At 39.1% G+C, this 24,082-nt stretch overlaps 1 protein-coding gene across 1 annotated transcript in view; it reads left to right on the forward strand.

The window, feature by feature from the left end:
* Positions 1-24,082, forward strand: part of wasf3b (WASP family member 3b) — a 151,083-nt gene that overhangs the window by 50,397 nt on the left and 76,604 nt on the right. The window contains exon 2 of the mRNA XM_039745485.1: positions 23,207-23,365. Within this exon, the coding sequence (XP_039601419.1) occupies positions 23,233-23,365 (133 nt within the window). The 5' untranslated portion in view covers positions 23,207-23,232. The remainder of the gene's footprint in view (positions 1-23,206; positions 23,366-24,082) is intronic.

The following is a 24,082-nucleotide window of genomic DNA, read 5'->3' on the forward strand; positions in this document are numbered from 1 at the left end:
GATGTATGCAACATTTAGTAGTAGGCAAATGATATTATGGGAAGGACCAATTGGATATCTGTATCTAACCCTCTCAAATGCTGTATATAAAGTACTATGTAAAAACTCAATAAATGTGACCAGCCAATCAACATTTCAACCAAGTGTAATTTTCCTGTCCAATAGAGGTACGCAATTAATGTCCACCGAACTGTTTGAATATGCTTATTCTCACTTAATCAATTTCAGTGCTGTGGGAACCGGCGCCTTTCACGGCAACATTGGGTATAAGGCAGAAACCAAACAAATGCAGGATACCAGTGCACCACAGGGTACATTCACACACACATGCACACACAAACACACACTTACTAGCTTTTACTGAGCCAGTTTGAAGTCACCATCAGTAAATGTAACAAACAGATCTTTGCAATTTATAAACCCATAAACATTCAGTTTGATCTAGTCACTAAGAGCATGGACTATAAAACACCAATGTTGCTATTCCAGTCCCCATTTTGATCAAATTGCAAATAATACATATAAACCATTATATTTTTGTTCCTCTGTCTTCTCATAAATCCCTCATCCCGAGTTCAATCCTTAGTTGTTTTTTGCCTGTGTCTCCATAAGGTTTTCTCCAGGTACTCCGGGTTTCCTCCCATATTCCCAAATATGTGTTGATTAGGTTAAATGTCAACTCCAATCTGGGTCTGTGCGAGTGTTTGTGTGTGGTTGAGTGGACCCTTCAATGTGCCTAGTTTATGGATGGTCCCTGCCTTGTGCCTGATGCTAAAGAGACTCATCCCCATGATGATCCTGAGTTGAATTATGTGGGTTTGACAATGTAATGCTCTGTAAATAAAAGTGTCTCATAGAGGACCTATGTAAAATAAAGTTATGTTATTTGTTATGTTTTCCACAATTTCAATTTCTTTTTGACTTTTATATATAGTCTGCACTACAGAAACTGTTGATGATGTTTGCATAATAATGGTGGATAAAAAGTCAAAGGGAACCACTCCCAAGCCAGCTGAGTAACATGTGCTTTATGGGTGTCCCTCCCAATTAAGAGAAGGTTTTTAATATACATTTTCAAAGATCCATCTGTTCACCTGTTTATTGAATCTTCTTAATATAGTTTTATGGCAGAATTTATTTCGGCAGCATTTGGACAAGACAGAATTAATCCCTCAATAGAAAAACATATTTTTGGGGACATATAGATGCATACACTAGTGCTCATTTTTACTTTGCCATTTATAGTCATTTATCAATCTCTCCCCTTATTTGGCTATGGAAGGACACCTGAGTACGTGGAGAAACCCCAAAAACACACCAGGATAAGCAAACATCTCACTAACATTGCCCAGGCCATTATTTGAACCTACTTCTCTGGAGCTGTGAGAAGGCAGTGGTAAATGTGTTCCCTCTGAGATGACCAATTTCCTTTTTTAATTTTTAGTTGTTGCAGTTTTATAGAAATGCAAAAGTTTTCAGATTCAAAATGGAAGTAATATTATTTGGATTCATCATCAGGGACCTGGCAAAGAGATAAACTTTGTGGTTGTAAGGGTAAAGGATCTATTTACTTATGGTCCATAGATATATAAAGGTCAAGCTTTTACCCATGGCACCAGTTGAGATTCCAGAGTGCCTGCCCCAGCAACATTACATGCAAATAGCCATATTATGACTGAAGCAAGTGCTTTCCCAGGCTCTGCTATAAGAATGCATTCTTTTAATCTTATGCGGTCCTTTGGCTTGAAGGCTGTGCATCCACATTGCCCATACTGAAGAAGATAGCATTTAGTAAACAACACTGATAAAAGAAACAGAGCCGACAAGTTTGTTTTCAAGAGACAAGCTTTTGCCTTGTTTGCTGTGGCTGCCACTAATGCTTGAATGGAGCACAGTGTTGTAGAAATGGAAGCCCTTTAGACTAAGCTGCTCAGAAAACTTTCAAACAAACAACAAAATAATTTTGTGTTGTTACTGAAGATAAACTGCCTGATTTCCTTCTTTTAAATATTACTGTTGTATAACTTATGTTTCTTCTCTAAAATTCCTGTTTTGCACATGGAAATTTTAACTGCTGGTTAGGAATATGGATGGATGGAAAGATGAGTTACTGTTTGGTGTTGTGTTCATAAGAATTACTTATAAACATTTTAAAATCACTTTCGTTTTTTTTTTTTTTTTTGTCTGGTGCCTCCTGACTCACTGGTACAAGAAACCCCCACATATGATGTGCCATTCAACTTGATATCAGTTATGCAATATGCCGATCCTTTACTATTCTTGTTTATTGTGTACTTTTACTTCATGCAGTAAATCAGTACATTTCTTATGAACACCCTAAATTAGGATGGCTTATACTAATTGCTGCTTTTTTGTGTTTCACAGAAAAGTCCCTTTTCTTCTCCAGTTGCACTCCAGCTTCGTAGCAGCACATGCCTTTGCCTGTGATTTTAATTCCTGTGTGATTTAACATCAGACTGTTCATTTTTGGACCTCAAATGTCAAACTGCTGGAACTATTAACAAAGACCAGTGTCGCTTTCCTTGTTCTACAGACTTCCTCCTGCCCAGTGTCCTTGGCCTACAGAGATCTCAGGAGATCTGTACTTGTACGTCTTATGGTCCATGTTAATAGGTACAGTAGTGTTTGCAAGAATAGTGCATAGTCTGACCTTCTGTTTGCATCCTGTACATGTCTTCCTGTTTTGATATACTCCCCTTTGTGAAAAAAGAAAATGCAGTCAGTTTAGTGCAGAAGAATAACTGCAGTTTACAAATACAAAATATGTTGCAGGAATTCCAAAGAATACATCCTCTTTGCTGATAAAATAGCAGGTTTTTCATATTCTGGGGTTAAGAAATATATGTGCTAGAGACCTGCAAGTCCTGAAGGCCTCGACTTAACTCTTTGCAGTACAGGGTATATTGTTAGTGCAGGCAGACAAAAGCAGGTTGTTGACAAGTAAGATTCAGGCCTAAAATATTTACTTTTAAAATGGCTATATAAATCTGAATCATTGTTTTTTATGATGCATCTGATTTATTAAATGTATGCAAAACAGCCAGTGAAGATGCATAATGGTCATGCCCAGTCACTGTAGAGTATTGTGATAGTGATGCTGTAGAAAGTAGTATTTATAGTGCATGCTGTGAAAACTGTTTCAAAATGGTGATTTTTGCATTTTACTAACAAAAGTATCAATTATTTTGTATTGTTAAGAAAAGAAACCAGCTGCCATTCACTTGCAGTGATTAATGTGTTAGTTTTAACACATGACAGCAACAAGTCAGGCACAGGCACTTCAGGTCAAACACATAACATATTCCCCATTTTTAAATGACAATGTAAATTTGCATTTACAGCAAACACAAAATTGACAAGTGTCCTAAAAGAGAAAAACAGCAAAAATGAAAGTATAGATTTTGTTTCACAGCATTGACTATGTGACAAGGTTAATTGACTTATATAAGCATGTCTTCTGGCTAAAATCCCAAGGGTCTCAGTGGGCCCAACTTCAGTTTTAGAATTTTTATGCTTCTGGTTCTGTGTTTTAATGGATGTGGGTGGCATGGAAATGTTGCATTAGAATGTAGCAGAAGCAGTACAAATAACTTAAGTCCTGTGCAGTCCTTTTGAAGGCACTGGAAGATTTGTGTTTAATTGGAAAATAGGCAGGCCCAGAAAGGACTAGGGGGTGTCATGAAGACAGAAAAATGAGGAGTGTTTAGATGCAAAATAAATGAGTTATTAGGATTTCAGCTGATAATCTGTTTCAGAAAGAGTAAGAAATCCAGTGACAAAAAACAGACGTATTCCAAAAATCAAAGGAAATAAACCATAGATCCTAACATTAACTAAGTATCCTTTCTCTGACTAGCACCTTGAAGATTTCTTTGATTTTTATCCAAAATGTAGATGCTTTAATTAATGGAACATGTGGCCATATGGTTCACCAATAAAAGAATTGAAATGGGTATATTCCACCAATATAATGATAAAGTTGAATACGGATTTTGAAGATGTAGGCAGTAAGGTACCTTGTCCTGGGAGTTAACAATAGAGGCTCCCATGAATGGCAAAGTGATTGATACTGAATATGCGTTTATCCAGCCACCAAAGAAAAGAGAGTGGAAAATGTACTGAGAGGCGGTGTAATGTGGAAGTCCAAATTGAAAGAAACGTTTTATTGAAAATCAAAAGAGCATGGAAAACACAAAGACAAAGCAATGCAAGAATGTGATGAAACATTAAACCAAAAGTTTGAGGTACTGTGTTTTATAACAGCATTTTCTTGTGTAAAAGCATTAAGGAAGTACTTTTTTACCTAGTGGAATCTGTGTGATGTTAGTCTGTGCTTGTAGTTTATATTCTTGTTTAACTTGTGTTCTGTTAGTAAACAATGGGGCACATAGACCAAGGAAAGTATCTGCAATTAGGGTGGTAGCACAGGACATCATCAATAATAGTATTCAGAAACATTATAAATTAGAACTGAATTAATATATAGTGGCTCAGAATAAATTTTTACCAACCAAAAAATAAAAGCAAGTAATTACTTTCTCTCACTGAAAAGTATAATCTTTAGTTGGTCTGTTTCATTTACATTCTAAAAAAGAGCATCCCCACAAGCTGAAAAAATTGAGGTTCATTCTGTTCCCTCATGGCTTAGCTCTATCATGTAACTGGCATTTTTTTTTATTCCGTTTGTACAGTATTTTGTTTACTTCATAAAGTACTTATTTAGTTGTTCATGTGTACTGTATTGAGAAGTTAATGATTATATACTGGTGGACAACATTGTTGGCCTTTTTAAAGCGGAAGGACATGTGAGGTGTTCACAGTGAAATGAAGTGTACGATTGATCAAGTGCATGATGGTAGGTGAATCTCGCCACATAGATGATGCCAGATATGACATCTCAGTAAGTTGTGGCTGACTTCACTGCCTAATCTACTTGTGGACTCATACATCTTAGATGAAAAGAAAGGGGGGAATGTGTATTTTGCAAATGCAGTGTGTCTAAGGGCAAATGACGATGAGAGAAAAAAGATGTACTGTAAAATAAAAGCCATATTCCAGTTAGGCAATAAAATTGTTATTGTAAAGTTGTTGAGGAAACAAAAACCATATGAGCTGCTATCTTTGATGACATCATGCTTTTGTCGATGCTCCTATTGAAACTGTGAGGGAGCTGATCAAATTGTTTGCTGTACCGCATGATGGGAATTCTAGTCTTTGCATCAGGATTGCCACAAGGTGGAGAAGTGATGAAAATATGGGTCAGAGGTGGGGTTATGAAGTTTAAATACGTGTGTTGCTAAGTGAATAGTGTGAATTTGACTGGTTGAGAAACGGCATTGTTTAGGGATTGATTTTACAAAGCAAAATTAAGTTTTCTAGTGTTTTGCATTGCAATTGCTAACACATCAGTTTTGTCTATAAAAAGGCTGGGGTTAAATCCCCTTTTTAAGGTCTTTGTGCATTAATGAAATCCTGTACTTTTGTGAAGAAATGAGGAGAGATGTCTGTATTTGTAGGTCTGAACAGCTAGATATATTTTTTTGTTCTCAACTCATTTGCACATGCATATAATGTGTCGGGAAGGATTATCAACAGAAACTCACTTGGATGTAAAAGATTGTTGATACTGCGTATGTGGTCTTAATTGTATGGAAATGTAAGTTTAAGCAGGGGAGAATTTTCTCAGGACACTGCAGAAACAACCTTACAATGTACTACAATAGTGACATCATTGGTGACTTCAGACGGACATAAGTGAAAATTATCATTATTAATAATAAACTATTGTGCCTGAGCGCGAAAACATAAGAGGGTTATCTTGAAAAAATCATTAAAAAATTACCTGGGAAAAAATGACTAGTCAAAACACTTGTCTAAAGGCAGGATGAGGTCTTAAGTGGTAGATAGAACAATCAGTCAATAAAACAAAGTTGCTATACAAAAATCAAAAGTAAGGAAATAAACAGACATTTGCAAGGATCAGAGATTCAACTGCAGATTTGCTTATAAAATTCAAATACTTGGGTGGTGACAACAATGCATTGCGATATGCTACACTGGCAACATAATGTAGTCACATGTTGCATATTGGCGGCCGTGGCATGCATTAACCAGCAATTTCTGTGGTGAATGTAAAGAAAATGGTTATGTAGTAAAAAAAAAAATAATATAATTAAATAAGCATTACTTTTAAACTCAAAATAGATTCAGAGGATAACATCATGCAGAACAGTGATCATGGTTTTTCCACCAATAGAAACAACCAGTTAAAAAGCTCAGAGGGAAACAAGCTCTGGTGGACACAATGCTAACCTGTTAGGGTATAAATTAAAAACAATATTCTTTAACAGAATATTCTTTTCTGATCATGGCAACTTCTATCTTGTATCTTTTCTGCTGTGTTCATTATAGCTGTCACATTCTTATCAGAATTTAGAAAAGTTTGTATGTGATGTAAATTCAAAATAAATTAAAAATCACTAATGTTTACTGTTGGTGTTACACTACTCCAGACATCATTGTTTTTTTAAATCACTATCTCATATGCGTACATGACTTCTAAGAACAGTCAATTCTTATTTCTGTATGATTAGCTTTTATTTCCATTTTGGATGTGAGCAGTCTTCTCCGTACTACAGTGGCTCTCTTTCAACTAGGGTGCTGGCCATGGCTCCCTAATCCCTAAACTGTTGATGAAAGGAGCACTTCAAGGTTGATTTATCCTTAATTTGGAGGCAAATGTCTAATTCTCAAAGCTGACATGATCAAAAGAGATAATCAAGAAATACACATTTTGCACTATGCGTTTTCCTCTGCCAGTTGCTTATAGTGGAGCTGAAGGAATTGTACACAGAAAAATTTGCCTGGTGTAGTCACTATTGACTGGTCAAACATGTTGCAGTCATTAATCTGTTTTTCCTTCTTTCTTCTATGCTCTGTATCCAAAGTTTAACACATTCTGTTTCACTGCCAGTCTCTCATTTATAGATTTACAGATGGAATGATTTAAGTGTTTAAATATTCTATTGTAATGATTAGTAAATGGTTCATCATTAATTTTATTCAGATGATACTTTTGTCTAGAGCAACTTGGGAAAAATCAACATACATAAAAGCACCTTTGAGCAATTACCTGAAAAATTCTGTTGTGTGTATCACATGCTTATTTAATTCTGCTCAGTTTAATCAGCTTTCGTCCTAAGGAATTGTAGAGGGCATTCAAGGTGTGTGTAAGAAGAAAAAGAAAAAAGGTATCTGCTTAATTCTAAACTTCTGTTTACTCTGACCATTTACAATAGTTATATTACATTTTAGGAGCAGAACACAGTTCAGTTCAATTTCCATATGTAGAGAAAAAAATCAAATGAGCTGGAACCATGTAGGAAAAATGTTTTGATGATTACGTTTGTAAGTAACATCTGTGCTTGAAGTTAAACATTTTATGTATAAAACCTGGAAAATTCAACCTTGTAGATGAAGAGTAACAAAGATGTACAAAGTGGCAGTTGGAGAGGTTCTGTGTAAATCCATGAGTGTATGGGCCTTTAGGGATGATAAACCGTAGTCATATGAAGAGTGTTTTACAAGCTCACTTTATAAGGGCACCAGAATCTGAGGGAGATGTTACATTTCACTAGGAAGAAACCAATTATAGTCCCCTGTGGTTATAGAGGGAAGTGGGCAAGCAGAGCAGAAGAGTGGTGGGGTCCTGTTAATGAAAGACAAAAGCAACCTGGAAGCTAGGACAGTGTGGTCCCCGGCCGGGACGCCCAGGAGGACGTGAGGAGGGCTTATGCCAGGCGGCGCCCCAGTGCCTAATTATCCTGGGAGCCCGGCACTTCCGCCACACCAGGAAGTGCCGGGGGAAAGACTTTATGTGGCGCCCGGAGAGCTGCCAGGAAGACAGCCGACACTTCCGCCACACTGGGGCGTGGCTATGGAGCGAATGCCGGGAACACCTGGGGCTCATCCGGGAGCGTTATTTAAGGGGCCGCTTCCCTCCAGTCATTGGTGGAAGTCGAGAGGAAGCGGACTGAGCGAGAGGAAGGACTGGAGGCGGCCAGGAGAAAAGAGGCACAGGACTGTGTGGCCTGGACTTGGGGAAATCGGTGCAAGAAGGCACTGGGGGTGCACGTGAGAAAACTTTGTGTAAATAGTGTACATAATAAATTGTGTGTGGTGACAATATGATGTCTGTCCGTCTGTCTGTGCCAGGGCCAGTGTTCACAACAGCTACCTGCTCTTTAAAATATTTGAGAGCTCAGGGAAGTCGTTCTTCCATGAGACCTGCTTTTTAAAATATTTGAGAGCTTAGGGGAGTCATTCTTCCATGAGATGATCTGGAAGGTACCCTAAACCGGGGATTAAAAAGCCATTCCAATGTTAAGTGGGGGCAGAGGCATAATTCTCAGAAAATTATTGAAGCCAGATGCTGAGGTTGAGAGTGAACTTTATTTAGGGAAGAACATTGTAGTGCTTTTGAGTTATTGAACTAGGGAAGAAAACCCATCTCATCAGATAGGCATGGATATATACAAATCTGTTGTCCCTCATTTTACTCTTTGTTTATCAGAAAGATTGTTATCCCAGTAACAATGTGAAATAATGGTGCCTAGACTCTGGTTAGATACCCAAACAGTGTGCTTTCTTTATCTCTCATGTTTATGGGGGTTTCTTTCAGTAGGTTATGTTTCCTTTCATAGTCTAAATACGCACTATTAGGTTCATTGGTAAATCTAAAGTGGCCAACAGTGGACGTGTTTACATGCACTTGGGACGATAAGAGCTATCTGGAGGGGTTTGATGCTAGTGAAAAGTAATAGTAAAATTGAGTGAAAAAGTTCATACTGGATGTGTGCAAGTCTGTACACTGCTACAGGCTGTTCTTAAAGCAGCTTACTTGTTCATTGTTTCCTTGTCACATTTACTGTCTGAAATTACAGTAAATGCTCATGCTTATGATAGAAAATCCATCACACATTGTGTAGTTAAAAGCATTGTTGCATTATGCATGAAACAAGTTGAGGATTTGTGTGTGTTGCATTTCCAAAGAAGGCATAATTCTCCAGTATCTCTTTGTAAGTCAATTTCAAAACTTAGATTTTATGAGCTGCTATTCATATCTGGTAAAATTCTGTAACAACGAACTCCAAGGGACCTAAAAATATTTTGTTGTAATGAGATTCTGTATTTGTAGCTATAGTGCTTTCTTTAAATTGTGTCCAGGCGTTTGCAATAATTTCAATAGCTTCTCTCACGTTAATTTTAACCTCCTCCTGCCTACAAGTTATGCTGATGAGAATTTTTCTCAGCATTGCCTTGCCATAAGGGTGTGAATGATGCCCAAGTACAGTGGCTGAAGCACTGCTGTGCAATTGGGTGGAAGGAATTCAACGTGATCATTATCTAAATGTGGAGGCATGTTATGTGCAGCACAGTTATCAATCAGAAGCCGAATCATCCTTTTCTTCTTCTTCATATTGTGAGGTTTCTGAACACTTTTGGGATCCCCCCACTCCACACCCAATGGGAACGACACGCTGAAGTGCATCCCGAATCGCGATTGCAGCATCTGTGGAAGATTGTCCGTTCCTAGGGCAGGGCAATAGCAGGTTCACAGCGGTGCAGTGAAGCGCCACAGAAGCAAATCATAAAAGATCGGGGTTGCTCTATAAGTCCCTGTCTTTCACCCCAAAACACAAAGCTTAGTGTCAGTATTTTGGCAAAACCAGCTTTATTCAGCTTGAAACATGAACGGCACGGTTATTTATTGTAGCGTGATCTGCCACTCTGCTATACACAGACATAGCAGTCAGGCAGGGTTGTGGCCAGGTCAGTGACCAAGTAATCCTGTTATCTGCATTTACAATGTACGTGCTCCTATCCTTGCATCACCCATCGAGATCTTTTCTGTTTACTTTGGTGGAGAGACACAGTAATACCTCTGAGCCTGCTGTTCCCCTGTACAGATTCGGAGATCGCACTTCGGGACGTTCTTCGGTGTGCTATCTAGTTGGTGAGGTCCCAAGAGAGTTTGTACACCTCACATTTTCTTGAATGAGTGCCGCATTAATAGGAATGTTTCTTGAACAAGCATCACTGAACCACATACAGTAAAAACTACTTTTTCAATGTCTTTAAATGCAGCAGTTCACAAACGTTTGCAACCTGAGATTTGTCGTCTTGTTTTGCTTTGTCTTTCAAGAAAGTTGACAGTGTTGATGGCGAAATTCCGAATTCACTGGCAACGTCTTTTTTCTTTTTGCCTCAATCGAGAGCTGCAAAAAACTAATATCTTTTTTTTCTAATATGAACTGTTATTGTTTTTTCATGTCTGCTGTTTCTATAGGAGGGTGACAATCAGTTAAATTCCAATGGATGTTTTTCAAATGTTGATGAGCAATAAGCAAAAGGTAGTGCTGAAAGCCACAGAAAACAAAAAAGGAAAAAAAAAAAACAGTACGAGGAAAGTTTGAAGAAAGAAAAAAAAAATTACAGTGTTTCTGTTTGGGGATTGTTGCGCACAACTGAGCTGTGGCCACAGAACTAACTGCTCTGTGGATGATTCATTCAGGCATTTCAAGGTCTTTTGTCCACTTCATTGTATTGAAAGAATCTGCTCAATGTACTTCGTAGTAACGAGATTTCTATAGACTCGTATCATATGGGAAAGCTATCGGGACCATAAAAATACTTTGTTGTAATGAAAATTTAATTGTAAAGATATTCGTTGTAACAGAATTTTACCTGTATACAGAAATAACCTACAGAAGCCAGATGTTGGTGTTTATTTACAAATACTGGTTCATTGCTAAAATTTTATTTTGGTACTGATTCCAGCTATCGAACCTCAGTACCGTTACTAAAAGTGGTACTGAAGCAAATAATGTATAACTCCCTCATGCCGATGTCACTGCTGCATTGATTCCCCCAGCCTGAAAACATGCATGCATCCCTGCCCTGACCACACAATCACTTGCGTCCCAGCTGCACTACACATTTTTACAAGGAGGAGTAGTTCTCCTACTTTGATTGTCCGGTGCATTCATATAAATATACATTATATATGTTTGAAGAACGGAGGTTATTCATCCTCCATTGGTATATTTCATCATTGAGCAGTGGTCCATTGAAGTTCTAATTATGCGAATAAACGACTGAGTGGGAGTTGCTTGAAAAATACTGTTTACTTTCAGTACTGAAGTTAACGAAATGCGGGTACCATACCTTTTTAAAAATTGGGTATTAAAAATTTTTTAGTACTGGAGCTGAGTGCAACCGTAATGGTAGGGTTCTTTTGAAACCTGTTTTTAAATACAAACACTCAACTTTTGTTTTTTCATTTTCTGATCCCCACTTGCTGCAGTGCAAACCCACCATATGAAAGCCCTGGATGTGTTGCCACTCCATGCAGAGCATAGTCACCCACATACCTATCCCAAGTCAAGCCAGGCCAATTTATAGCTAGTAATCAATCAAGTCTGGATGGTTTTGAGTTACGGGAGTGAACTGAAATTCCACACTAACATTTTTGAAACATGCAAACTCTGCACAGACAGCAGCCAAGCCAGAACTCAGGTCTAGGCATTTGTGAGGTATTAGCATTAATCTCTGTTACGTCTTGCTTGCCTATTCGTATTTTAGATAAAACAAAAGCATTAATGTAAAGTTAGGGGTACAAAGGCCTGAATTTTGTGTATTCTTGTTAATTACACATCTTCTATCTGTACAGTATATTGTTGTTGGTAAATGCTGTGCAAAAAACTTATGATGTTAAAGAAGTTTATATACAATGTGCAGATATCTGAACTTTATTCTTGTCTATCAGTTATTTTTCCTTTTGACACTACAAAGCTTAATTAATTTCCTTAGCTTTGCTGCTTAGGTGCACCCAGCTTCTCTTGTTTCTGGCTTCCCTCATCCTTAAAATGGAATAAGCATATTCTTGTAATGAATCATGATATTTCTTAAAATATATTTTTTAATCTGATGGACAGAAATCCCATCCAGGTACTTGACTCCCTGTCACTCTAAAAGTGAATTAAGCTGACTCATAAAAATGGACTGAAGTTTGCCTAGTGTAGCAAAAAGAGTGTGTGACCCTGTTAGATGCAGGGAGGTAAAGGTGTGTCATAGTTGGCTGTTATGTTTTCAGTACCTGCTTAAGTTCCACAATATATACATTGGGTGACTATGTGAGGTAGTGAATGAGCTTCTTTTTAAATTATAGCCAAACCAAAAACTTTATCTTTTATTCTATTATGATTATACTTTTATTGAAAGAGGAAAGATTTGTTCATGTAGAAAACACTTATTATCGTATCCTTCTGCAGGGCCTTATGCAGTCCTTCAGTTTACTTTTTGTTTAAAAAAGAAAGAGATATTTTACCCATTATGTTTACCAAGCTGTCTAAAAACCGTGCCTGCTGTATTTCAGGCACACATTCAGTTTATAAAACAACACGGATGGGATTAGCAGGTCAGCATCTTCTTTTGTTAATACCTTAATCTAACTGCTGTCTGGCTTGCATGGCTAGCTCCAGCAGATAGTATGAGAGCCAACTGCACTCATGTAGGCTTTCATTTTTATTAATTACATCACCAGGTAGAGACCATAATATGCTATTTTAAATCCTGGTTTCAGTATGACACATTCTTTTTAGTTCAGTGCTTCAAGCTAGTTCTCAAGGCTCCCTTCAAGATCTTCTTAGTGCTGCCTGTTAAGTTGGTCCTTATGTAGGACATGTGGATTTATAACATTTTATTGCTGGATGTGTTTCTCTTCTTTTTTAATTTCCTTATAGATGCTTTTGAAGATGCATTTTGTTAAATATAACCTGTATGTTATTGTTGAGATCTTTTATAAGAGTAATGTGTTTATAGTTTAATACATCCATCCAGCCATTCTTTTTTAGTTCAGTTTGATCCTATGTAGTGCTCTTCACTGGGTGCATATTCTGAGCTCTTACATAGATTTACATAAATAACACAGCAGCAGCAAAGGACTAAATCACCGTTTGTGTTAACACAATTTATATTCTGTAGCTGGTGCCCTAGGTGGAATGAGAAGTGTAGACAAAACAGGTGACCCAGGAGAAGGGCATGCCCATAAAAGGACCTGATAATGAGAAAGAAACACATGCTTGCACTGGCAATATGCTGTCCTCATCTAGCTTATGATTTAAAATTTTGAAAACTATTCCATGACTTCTGAGTCTTTTTTCTGTGTTTCTGAAGCCAATGAATCTAATGGTTATATTAACTTGTTTTCTTATGTTTTTAACATTGTTAAATATGATTCACATTCTCCCGCACCATCGTATTGTTTTCTTAACCATACTAACAATATTGGAGGCTGCTAACTAGGACATGATATCTTGTTTCTGGGATGTGGATTCCAGAGGTCAGATGCCATGACCTCACTACTATGATGTTTTCAAAGCCAGCACCAAACATTCCTGATCATCCAAGATTGGATTCACAACAGAATGTAAATTTTTCTGTTTTCAGCCGTCTGATTACAGTTTGCATGTTGTGTTGTGTGGGTTACGTGTTGTAACAGAATAAGATGCTTCTCGCACCCTTGCACCCTCAGACACCACGTCAGACACTAGGTAAAAGTCCAATAATTATATTTATTTTATAATAAAGTGCACAAAGCACCCTCTACTCCCAAATACTCCAATGAACAATAACAAATCCTCCACTCCCAGACGCTTAGCCACCCTGCCTCCCAACTCAGCTCATCGTCTGGGAGCCCCACAGTCCTTTTATATTCCCTGACCCGAGGTGTTCCTTCCCAACAGTCCACAAGTCCTTATTCCTTCCGGGTCAGGGTAAATAATGTTTCTCACCCCGGAAGCCCGTCGCTCTTCCTATGACGAACTTCCGGGTCATAGGGCATGAAGAATTCTTGGTCCTCCCTGCAGCTCCCTCTCGTGGCCCCATGGCATCCAGCAGGGCGGTGCACAAAACTACATGGTCCATAATGCCCTGCTGGTCTTCTGGGGACCTCCATGCTGCAAGGAGGGCTCCACCTGGCGGCTTGGGGGTATTGGCCGGGGTACATGGCCGGCCATATCTTACAGTACTCCCCCCCCAGCGAATTATAAAGATTCGGAGCGGCCTGCCCCGAGAGGGAAGTCTTCCTCCAAGAGGACGCGTCATCCGGGCTCTGACTGCGTTGCCCCTGTCCTCGAGCAAACCTTGGGGGGACGGTGTACCTCCTGTCTCCCCGGGGACATTGGCGCCACTCGTGACCCGTCGCTGGCAATTGTAGCACCACGAAGTCCTCCTGGTTGGCTCTTTTCTCGAGACCTGAAACATCTCGGGAACTCGGTCAGCTCCACCCTTTCCCCCGCCAAGGAGGGTTTTCTGGTCGCCTCGCTGCTCTCCGCCCTTTTTCCCACCTTGTCAGGAGACCCCCTCTTTATTCTAAGGATCTCCAGTTTACTCTGGGGCTTGTCCACAGTTTGGGTCTCTATTAATGAAAGAGAGCCTCTTTGCTGTTTGCATGCCCGTTGACTTTAAAGAAACCAGAGGCGGCGTCTTCAGCACCGCATCGCTCCGAGACAGCACTTTTCAGCTGCTCTGGTACGATCAGTGCTTCCACCGCCCTTCTGTCATCACACCACACTCGTTTGTAGGGCTCGTAGTGACTTGGCACCCGCTACTAATTAACGCGGGCCAGCGTCACTCTGTGTCCCCTTATTCTGTATGCGGTACCGTAAAACTCACCTGTACCGCCAAATCAATCATAATGGGAGACTCCTGACCAAATCGCCGTAGGAATTCATCCACCCTCCTTAAAGGCGCTTCGGCCGCTGCTCCCAGATCCCCAGTGATCTTCTTTATTGTCTCCACCACCTGTAAAAATTTGTGCACGGGCTGAAGCAACTTTTCCAGCTCGTGCACGCCCAAAAAGTTACTTAATTCACCCGGAGGCATGCTCGAGCCATCATTAGCCTTACCCTCCGGTGGGAGCCAATAAACACGGCCGCTCCTGGCACGTGCTCAGACAGGTCCCGCAAGGGAGCCTGGGATTTGGAGTTCTTTTCGAGGACGCGGTGCCGCTTTTGGCTGACTGTGATCCGTCTGTATCAATTTATCGACGGACCGATCAATCATTTCCCGGACCTCCTTACCTTTTTGTAGGGATAGCGGTACTTCGATCGCCTCCCCTTTCCCCTTCGAAAAACTCAAGTCCGTCTTTTCTTGGCGAAGCCACAAACAGCTGGATACGGAACGCCACCTTCCTGGAATCCCTTGTGGTAGGTCACGTGTCCCTCGCCGCACCCGTAATGCGGAAGTGCTTCGGGTTACTCGCTTGCCTGAATGAGAGCGTGCCATCGCCTTCGGGTCTGTCTTCTGCCTCCCGCAGAGCCTTCGGATGGACATCTGGGAGGTATGTACATGGGACATCATGTGTTAATTTAAAAAGATTATTCAGTACATTCCCTGTACATACCTCGTCGGTGACGTCCTCCTCCGGAAATCTCTCCCGAAATGCGTAGCCGCTCCATAGCTCCTCTTGAGCGCAGGCAATGCCGAGCGCTAGACCTCCGCTGTTGCTGGCGCTCTGCTTTGTCTTCTTCTTCCCATGACGGACTTGATAAAGATGAGGTTTCTGGCGATTTTTCTGTGTGTGTCGTGGCGCTGTCTTCCGGGATATTCTGTCCACAATAAATTTTTAAATTCAGGTCCTCTGCCAAACTGACGGCCAGAGAATCCTGCCGGAGCTACGCCAATTGTAACAGAATAAGATGCTTCTCGCACCCTTGCACCCTCAGACACCACGTCAGACACTAGGTAAAAGTCCAATAATTATATTTATTTTATAATAAAGTGCACAAAGCACCCTCTACTCCCAAATACTCCAATGAACAATAACAAATCCTCCACTCCCAGACGCTTAGCCACCCTGCCTCCCAACTCAGCTCATCGTCTGGGAGCCCCACAGTCCTTTTATATTCCCTGACCCGGAGGTGTTCCTTCCCAACAGTCCACAAGTCCTTATTCCTTCCGGGTCAGGGTAAATAATGTTTCTCACCCGAAGCCGCCGCTCTTCCTATGACGAACTTCCGGGTCATAGGGCATGAAGAATTCTTGGTCCTCCCTGCAGCTCCTCTCGTGGCCCCATGGCATCCAGCAGGGCGGTGCACAAAAACTACATGGTCCATAATGCCCTGCTGGTCTTCTGGGGACCTCCATGCTGCAAGGAGGGCTCCACCTGGCGGCTTGGGGTATTGGCGGGTACATGGCGGCCATATCTTACGTGTACTTATTTTGGCTTACAAATTATTACTTGATTGTTTGACTGTGATTCAGGCTACAGATCCTGATTTTTGTTTATTTAAATACTAGCCACAATAATAATTTATTTGTACCTTCATCGTCATTCATCGGTATCCTTGTGAGTCTGATCCTCTCTTGACTGGTGCTCAATTTTTTTGAGCACATTCCCATAAAGCCTGCTTCTCAGACTGTGTCATTATTTTCAAGGTGTTTCACTTCCAGTCTGATTATATCCTTCTCATCCTTAAAGGTGAGTTTCTCATCATGCCTTCTATGCAATTTCACCTCTTCATGTGTCTCACACTAGCACTTCCTCTTTCAAACATGTCACCAAAGCCAAATTAACTAATCAGATTGCTCTGAGGGACTGGACACACATACATACACCTTAGCATTGTGTTATATAGTAGAAAGTCTTCATGGTTAAACCCTCTATGTGAATTCTGACATCTCCATACCATTTTCTGATTCCATTCTCTCTCAGAACTACTGTACACATACATCACAGTGAATATGTTTACATGCCCTTTAATACCTAGCTTATTCACAGAAACCTGGTTTCTAAAATGTCACTTAAACCCTTATTCCGATTATAGAATCTAGGTTATTGGTCTCCGAAAAATCTGGTTAACAGACATAGATTACTCTGTGAATAACCCAGTTATCTGGCCATGTAAACCCTTAACGGGGTTACAGTTATGAATTTTGTAGTCTGTGCATGTCCACGTCACTGTGTTTGCTTGCTTAGTTTTGCACTAGTCTTCGGCTGCCACAGGTAGAAAGAAGTGTCTACAAGATAATTTCCTAAGGCAAATATTTGGGTGATCCTGTTTGAAACAATCTGTCTCAATATTTCAGAAATTGCTAAATTTCTGTTGATGAGCTGAACGTATAGTGCACAACCTTGTTACCAGTGCTGGTGGGAAACTCATTAAAAGTAATATGTGTTATGTAGTCTGATTACTTTTTAAAGTAATAAGTAACCTAACACAATACTTTTTTTTTTTTTGAAGGAAATATACCTCCGTTATTATTATATAAGCAGCACTGGCTGTAAAACAAATAGCACGTTGCTCCTTTGCAGAGCTCAGTCGCGCTGCCAAGCAGAAAAGAGTGTGCTGGGTGTAATCCGGTAGCAGAAACATTTCAATAAAATATCAGTTTAGTTTTCTTCCAGTTGTTTGCAATAGATAAATGTGTAATCAGGTGATTGGCGATTCTAAATTGTCCCTAGTGTGTGCTTGGTGTGTGGGTGTGTTTGTGTGTGTGTCCTGCGATGGGTTGGCACCCTGCCTGGGATTGGTTCCTGCCTTGTGCCCTGTGTTGGCTGGGATTGGCTTCAGCAGACCCCTGTGACCCTGTGTTCGGATTTAGCGGGTTGGAAAATGGATGGATGGATGGATGTAATCAGGTGATGCAGTGGGCAGTTTTCATACCACTAATAATTGGTGGCTTGGGTTGGTTGAGGATTTAAAAAGGGGATATATGTTAAAATATTCAAACATTAAAAAACATTTAAATGAGAACAGTTCTTTCAGCCTAACAAAGCTGACCAATCCTATTCACTTAATTCTACCAAAATAGCATCAAGTCTAGTATTGAAGGTCCCTATAGTCCTACTGTTTACCACACTACTTGGTAGCTTATTCCATGTGTCTGTGATTGTCTCTGTAAAGAAAAACTTCATAATTCCTACTTAGCTTATTGATTCTTGAAGTGATGTTACCAGCCCGGCATACCATAGTGTAGAAAATCGAACTGGGTATTATAGAGTTGTAGAAGATATGAAGGATGTCACTTTCCACATTAAAGGAATACAAACTCCTAAAGAAAAAAACCTGCTCTGTCCTTTCCTAGACCAGTTCCTAGACCAGTCCAACCTGTCATCAATGTGGACCCCTAAGTACTTGTAGGAGTGAACCACATCTACATCCACTCAATAAATAATGACCAAACACAGAGGCTCCTGGGTGCGGCAAAAGTCAATACCCGGTTCCTTGCTTTTGCTGATGTTTTTTACACTAAGAAACAAAACAAAATTCTCCACCTGACTCCCATACTCTGGTTCATCAATGCAGCCCAAAATTGCAGAGTCATCTGAATATTTCTGCAAGTGACATGATCAGGAGTACAGACTGAAGAGGAACGGAGACACGACTGTTCGTTGTGGTGCTCCAGTGTTGTTGACGTCAATATCATACCATCACTATGATGGCTTATGAATATTTTTAGAATTAAAAATTATGGGGATGGAGTAGTTGATGACATTCTTGATACAGAACAAGTGTATGAGTATATATATGGGTATATATATTGTGGAGAGGTGCAACAATAATAGATGCTTTCTGCTTATCTTATGGAGTGCAGGACCCACATTTCTAACTAAAGTGTTTTAGTTAGAACAGTTTAGTTAACCGTTTGGAATAATCGCGGAGAAGGGAACCATCTATCACAAGGGCTCTGTCTCTCTATATATTGAGAAACTGAGAGATGGCATGTAATTTCTCCATTTTTAGGTAAACGATATATCTATATATTTGTCTGATTATGCATGTAGTACCTGGAGTTCCTGAACCAATTTTAATTTTGTCTCATTTTCTACTATTTTCCATGTTTACCTGTACTTGATAGAAACTAACAGTGTTAGATTTTCTCAGAAATATTAATGTACATTTGTATTTATTATGAGATAAAAGTAGTTCTTTTAATTTGTCATGCTGAATCAATTTTAATACTTTGTCAATGGGTTAGCATGGCTGCTACAACGCTCCAGAGTAATGGGTTCAAATCCCAGTCTGGACTCTGTATATTAGCTTTGCACTTTCTCCTTATTTATGTGAGGGTTTTCTTTGAAGATCCTGGTTTCCTTTCAAATGCCAAAGCAGGTTAACTTAGTTGCCCTTGGGTTGATGACTGTATCCTTCAGTGAACTTGCTGATCTTGGGTTGTTTTCTGACTTGGTCTAATACTCCTGGGATGAGCTTCGCTCCCTTGCAACCCAGAATTCAAATTAGTTGGTTGGGAAAATGAATTAATTAGTCAATCAATTTCTTGATTTCCTTTAACATTCTAAAATGCAAGTAGTTCATGAACAAGAGAGACATTTTCTTTATGCATTTGCTGCTCTATGTACAGTATACCTAAAACTAACTCTTTTATGAAGAGGTGTAGAATTTAAAAAATAATGGAGAAGCCTTTTATCCAAGCACAGCAAACAAAGAGTAAACAGGTTTTTGGAGAAAAAATAGCTGGCCAGAATATACAAATTAGGAAAGTGAAGAAATGTACCTAGTATTTTAGGGCTATAGAGTTCAGAAACAAGGAATCATGAAGTCCAATTTATACATATGAAAATATGTATTTATTTTGCATGGCTTAATAGTTGTTTGTGTGTTTCATATTTAGTTTGGACTACTTGAAGTTAAGTATATGCTGCTCTTTGATCCATACTGGATCAAGAAAGTCTAAACCTTTTTGCTAGTAAAATAAACACACTAAAGTCATTAAGGTCTAGAGGATATCTACAAATATACTGATTTCTAGGGAATAAATCCTGTTTTTGTTTAATTTGTCAATTAGCCCTTTGCCACCAGCCTTTTATACAAAGTGGGTGACTAATCAGGTAATTTAAATGGATTCTTTGAATTTGGCAGCAAGCCACCACTACCATTCCAAAACCCTTTGTTTCTTTGACACAAACAATACACAGTATACTTTAAGTAGTTAATTAAAATAACTACTGTTTTATTTATTATTCTCATTTAAATTTTTCTTTAGTTCTTTTGGCCTATGGTGATTGAATATCTTTTGATTATAAACTGTGCTTCACATTAATTTAATGGCATATCAGATATGCTTTCAGCTACAAGTCTAATTAGTAGACTTTTATAGATGCAAAAGGTGATTAAGTATTCACAATTTTATAAAATCATTTGCTTTTCTATCTATTGACTTTGCTTTCTTACTTTTGTTCCATTAACATGATGAGGATAAAGCGACAGAATATATACTGTATTATTGTAGTCTACTCTCCACGCATTCACTTGTCAAACCTGATTTTATTATTGAAGGGTAGCATTAAAAGGAAACCTATGATCACATTATCAAACAGAAGGCACAAAGGCACACTGAATGAAACTCCTGACGCACTGAATCATAGACTTGCACTTCATTAAACCTGGGCCAGGTTAATGTTAGCAGTTAATCTAAACAGACCTCTTTGACATATGGGAGGAAATTACAGTATCTGGATAAAAAAACTCACATAGGCACAGGAGGGGCATATAAAATACCCACACAGAAATCACTTGGAAAGATGGCACTCAAGATACCTGATAGCAGGACAAACCTCTCTTCACTCTTTAAAGTCTTCGAAGAGATGACAGGCACTTTAATATCATCCATCCATCCATCCATTTTCTAACCCACTGAATCCGAATACAGGGTCACGGGGGTCTGCTGGAGCCAATCCCAGCCAACACAGGGCACAAGGCAAGAACCAATCCCAGGCAGGGTGCCAACCCACCGCAGGACACACACAAACACACCCACACACCAAGCACACACTAGGGCCAATTTAGAATCGCCAATCCACCTAACCTGCATGTCTTTGGATTGTGGGAGGAAACCGGAGTGCCCGGAGGAAACCCACGCAGTCATGGGGAGAACATGCAAGCTCCACGCAGGGAGGACCCGGGAAGTGAACCTGGGTCTCCTAACTGCGAGGCAGCAGCGCTACCACTGCACCACCGTGCCGCCCACTTTAATATCAGAATACATTAAATCTGTTTAATGTCTACTTTTTGGATAATGCTATTTCATTTAAAGGCACATATACAGCTGAATTTTTAAGCCATTTTTTCAGCATGAATTTAGCTTTAGTTACTGAATAATTTTGAGGTATTAGAGCAGTGGTACCCATTCTAGAATAATCATCCATCCATCCATTTTCCAACCCGCTGAATCCGAACACAGGGTCACGAGGACTGCTGGAGCCAATCCCAGCCAACACAGAGCACAAGGCAGGAGCCAATCCTGGGCAGGGTGCCAACCCACCACAGGACACACACAAACACACCCACACACCAAGCACACACTAGGGCCAATTTAAAATCAGCATGTTACATATCTTCTTAATTGCTAACACCTCAAACCACTCATTCTTATCAATATTAATCACTTCACAGCAAAACATTTCATTATCAAGTATTCATAGTTGAAATGATGATTTTAACAAAACAGTATAATATTTCTCATAAAATATAAGGTGCCCTGGGAATTTTGTATGGCTAGAGTTGGAAAACTCCTGGCTGTATCTTCAGCTACTGGTGATCGATCAGATTTCACTAATTATATGTATTCATTTATTTGATCTTGTCTGTTTCCAGGATGTTTGTCATCTTTCACTATTTCATACATAACACCATTCCTAACAGGTTTACAATCTTCTACTTTCTAATCTGCACAATCACTTATGCTTTCATGAATGTGTTGAAAAGCACAGGAAGGTATGTCTTGTCCTAGAATGAGGCTTACAGTTGGTATCTTAGTTACACCTCACATGTAACTCACTTCCCCAAGAACCTAGAAAATTGCTCCAGGCATGCTTTTGGCATTAGGATGCACATTGTTCTTTTGCTTTTGATTTACCCTAGATGACTGCAATATTAATCTCCTGGATATGACATGAGTGGTGAAGTAATTATACATGCTAAATGATACACATACCCGTTCATCATAAAAATGATACCTTTTGTTCCATCTAATTTTTAAAGCATGACAGTTGATCCTTAGAAACAGTTATGTATGTCCTCATTAAAAAAAGATTGCAAAGATACCATAACAACCTGCTTAATTCATTCCAGAGTCACGAAGGAAGCTGGAGCCCAGCAGCATTTAGAATCTAATTGTTTCTCTTTGACATATGATAAATACGGGGTGGGAAGTAAACTTGAAGTGCTGTGGAAATGCTCTAGGGTTAAACTTACTTTATTAATTTGTATATTTATTTATTGCGCTTCCTTCCTAGTTTTGTTTTCTGTCCTGCTTACATTGTTCAGTATGTATGCACACATAATTATAAGGTTAAGGAGCTGGGCTTAAAACCAAAATGTTGATGGCTCATATTCATGTGAGGAACAAGGTTACTTGCCTGTACTCTAAATTAATTAATACTTTTCGTATGCATGAACACACTTGGTCTGTCCCACAGTAATGATTCAGTTTTTGTTTCATATTAATCATTTAAGTATTGTTTTGCTCTCAGTTGCATGTGTTTGATTAGTCTGACAGATAGCTTACAGTTTATTTAAATGAATTCCAGGGAGCAACCTTTATTATCCATATTAAAATGAATAATTGTAAATCTAGATGATATAACCAAAAACCACATCACTTTCTATTCAATCACATTGATTTAATGTGCAGTAAGTTTTATGATAAATAATATAACTACTTCAACTGTGAAATACAGAAGTTTTTGCAGGCATATATTCTCAGAGCATTTGAAGTAAAATGACGACAAACTCAAACATGCAATAAGAAAAGGGTAATCAAGAAAGCTCATACTGCCAGCTGCATGCTGTCAACTGTGAATATATCATAACAATTAATCGGCATACTAAATGGAGAACATGGCAGTTGTATGTATACTGTGGTCAAAGTGAATGCCTCCATAACACTGCTGCATTTTTGAGGCTGCCCCCCTGTATGTAAATCAGTTTTTGCATAGTGTTTCCATTCCACTTTAAAGTTGTAAAATAAAGCAAAATTGAGTTAATTGTTATTTTTGACAGTTTCTCTCATAGATAGATATCGCAAAAGTCTGAAAATATGAATCTCTTCTGATTAATTTTTCTTTGTGTATTAACCTCTTTGACTTTTATTCCTGTAGGGAGTGTGATGGTATAAGAAGAAATCATGCCGCTAGTTAAAAGAAACATTGAGCCAAGGCACTTGTGCCGGGGAACCTTGCCGGAAGGGATCACCAGTGAGCTTGAGTGTGTCACCAATAATACGCTGTCAGCCATCATCCGGCAGCTTAGCAGCCTGAGTAAGTTGTTTTCTGTAAATTTACATTGTACAATTTTTGTTTTGTTTTATTACATGAAAGAGCTTATGCATGCTGGAGGAAAGTTAGTGAAAAAGGAAAGGAAAGGGAATGAAAAAGTAAAGTGTCCTCCTAATGTTTATTTAGATTTGGAATAATATACAGGCCATGCATTTTATAACATTGGTGTTTTTTTAAAATAACATACATAAGGGAGAGGAAGCACAAGGGAAATATGAAATTCTAAAAGAAAGATAAAAAACAGCTTCACATCTCATCTCTTTCTCTCTTTCTGTCTTTTTATCTCTGCCCCACTCTCTATTTCATTACAATGGCTAATTTCCCTCATGCTAGTAAGACCTTAGAACATAAGAACATATGAAGTTTGACAAGTGAGAGGAGACAATTTAGTTATTCAAGCTCTTTTCAACAGCTAGTATATAAATTGTCTCAATATCTCTTCCAGATACCTTTTAAAGGTTGCTTCAACTACATGATTTGGTAGTATGTTCTGGATTCCCACAACTTGAGGATGAGGAATTTCTCCTTGGCTTCAGTCCAATACACTTAACTTTAATGTTCATAGGTGTCCTTTAGTAAAATATTCACAATTTTGTTTAAATAGTTTTACTGGATCCATTTTTTCAAGGCTTTTAAAATTTTTAAAGATTTGGATTAGCTATCTGGTCAGGCGGTTTTGTTCTATATTAAAGCAGTTTT

Source organism: Polypterus senegalus, chromosome 2, assembly GCF_016835505.1.
Source record: "Polypterus senegalus isolate Bchr_013 chromosome 2, ASM1683550v1, whole genome shotgun sequence".
NCBI classification, from domain to species: Eukaryota; Metazoa; Chordata; class Cladistia; order Polypteriformes; family Polypteridae; genus Polypterus; species Polypterus senegalus.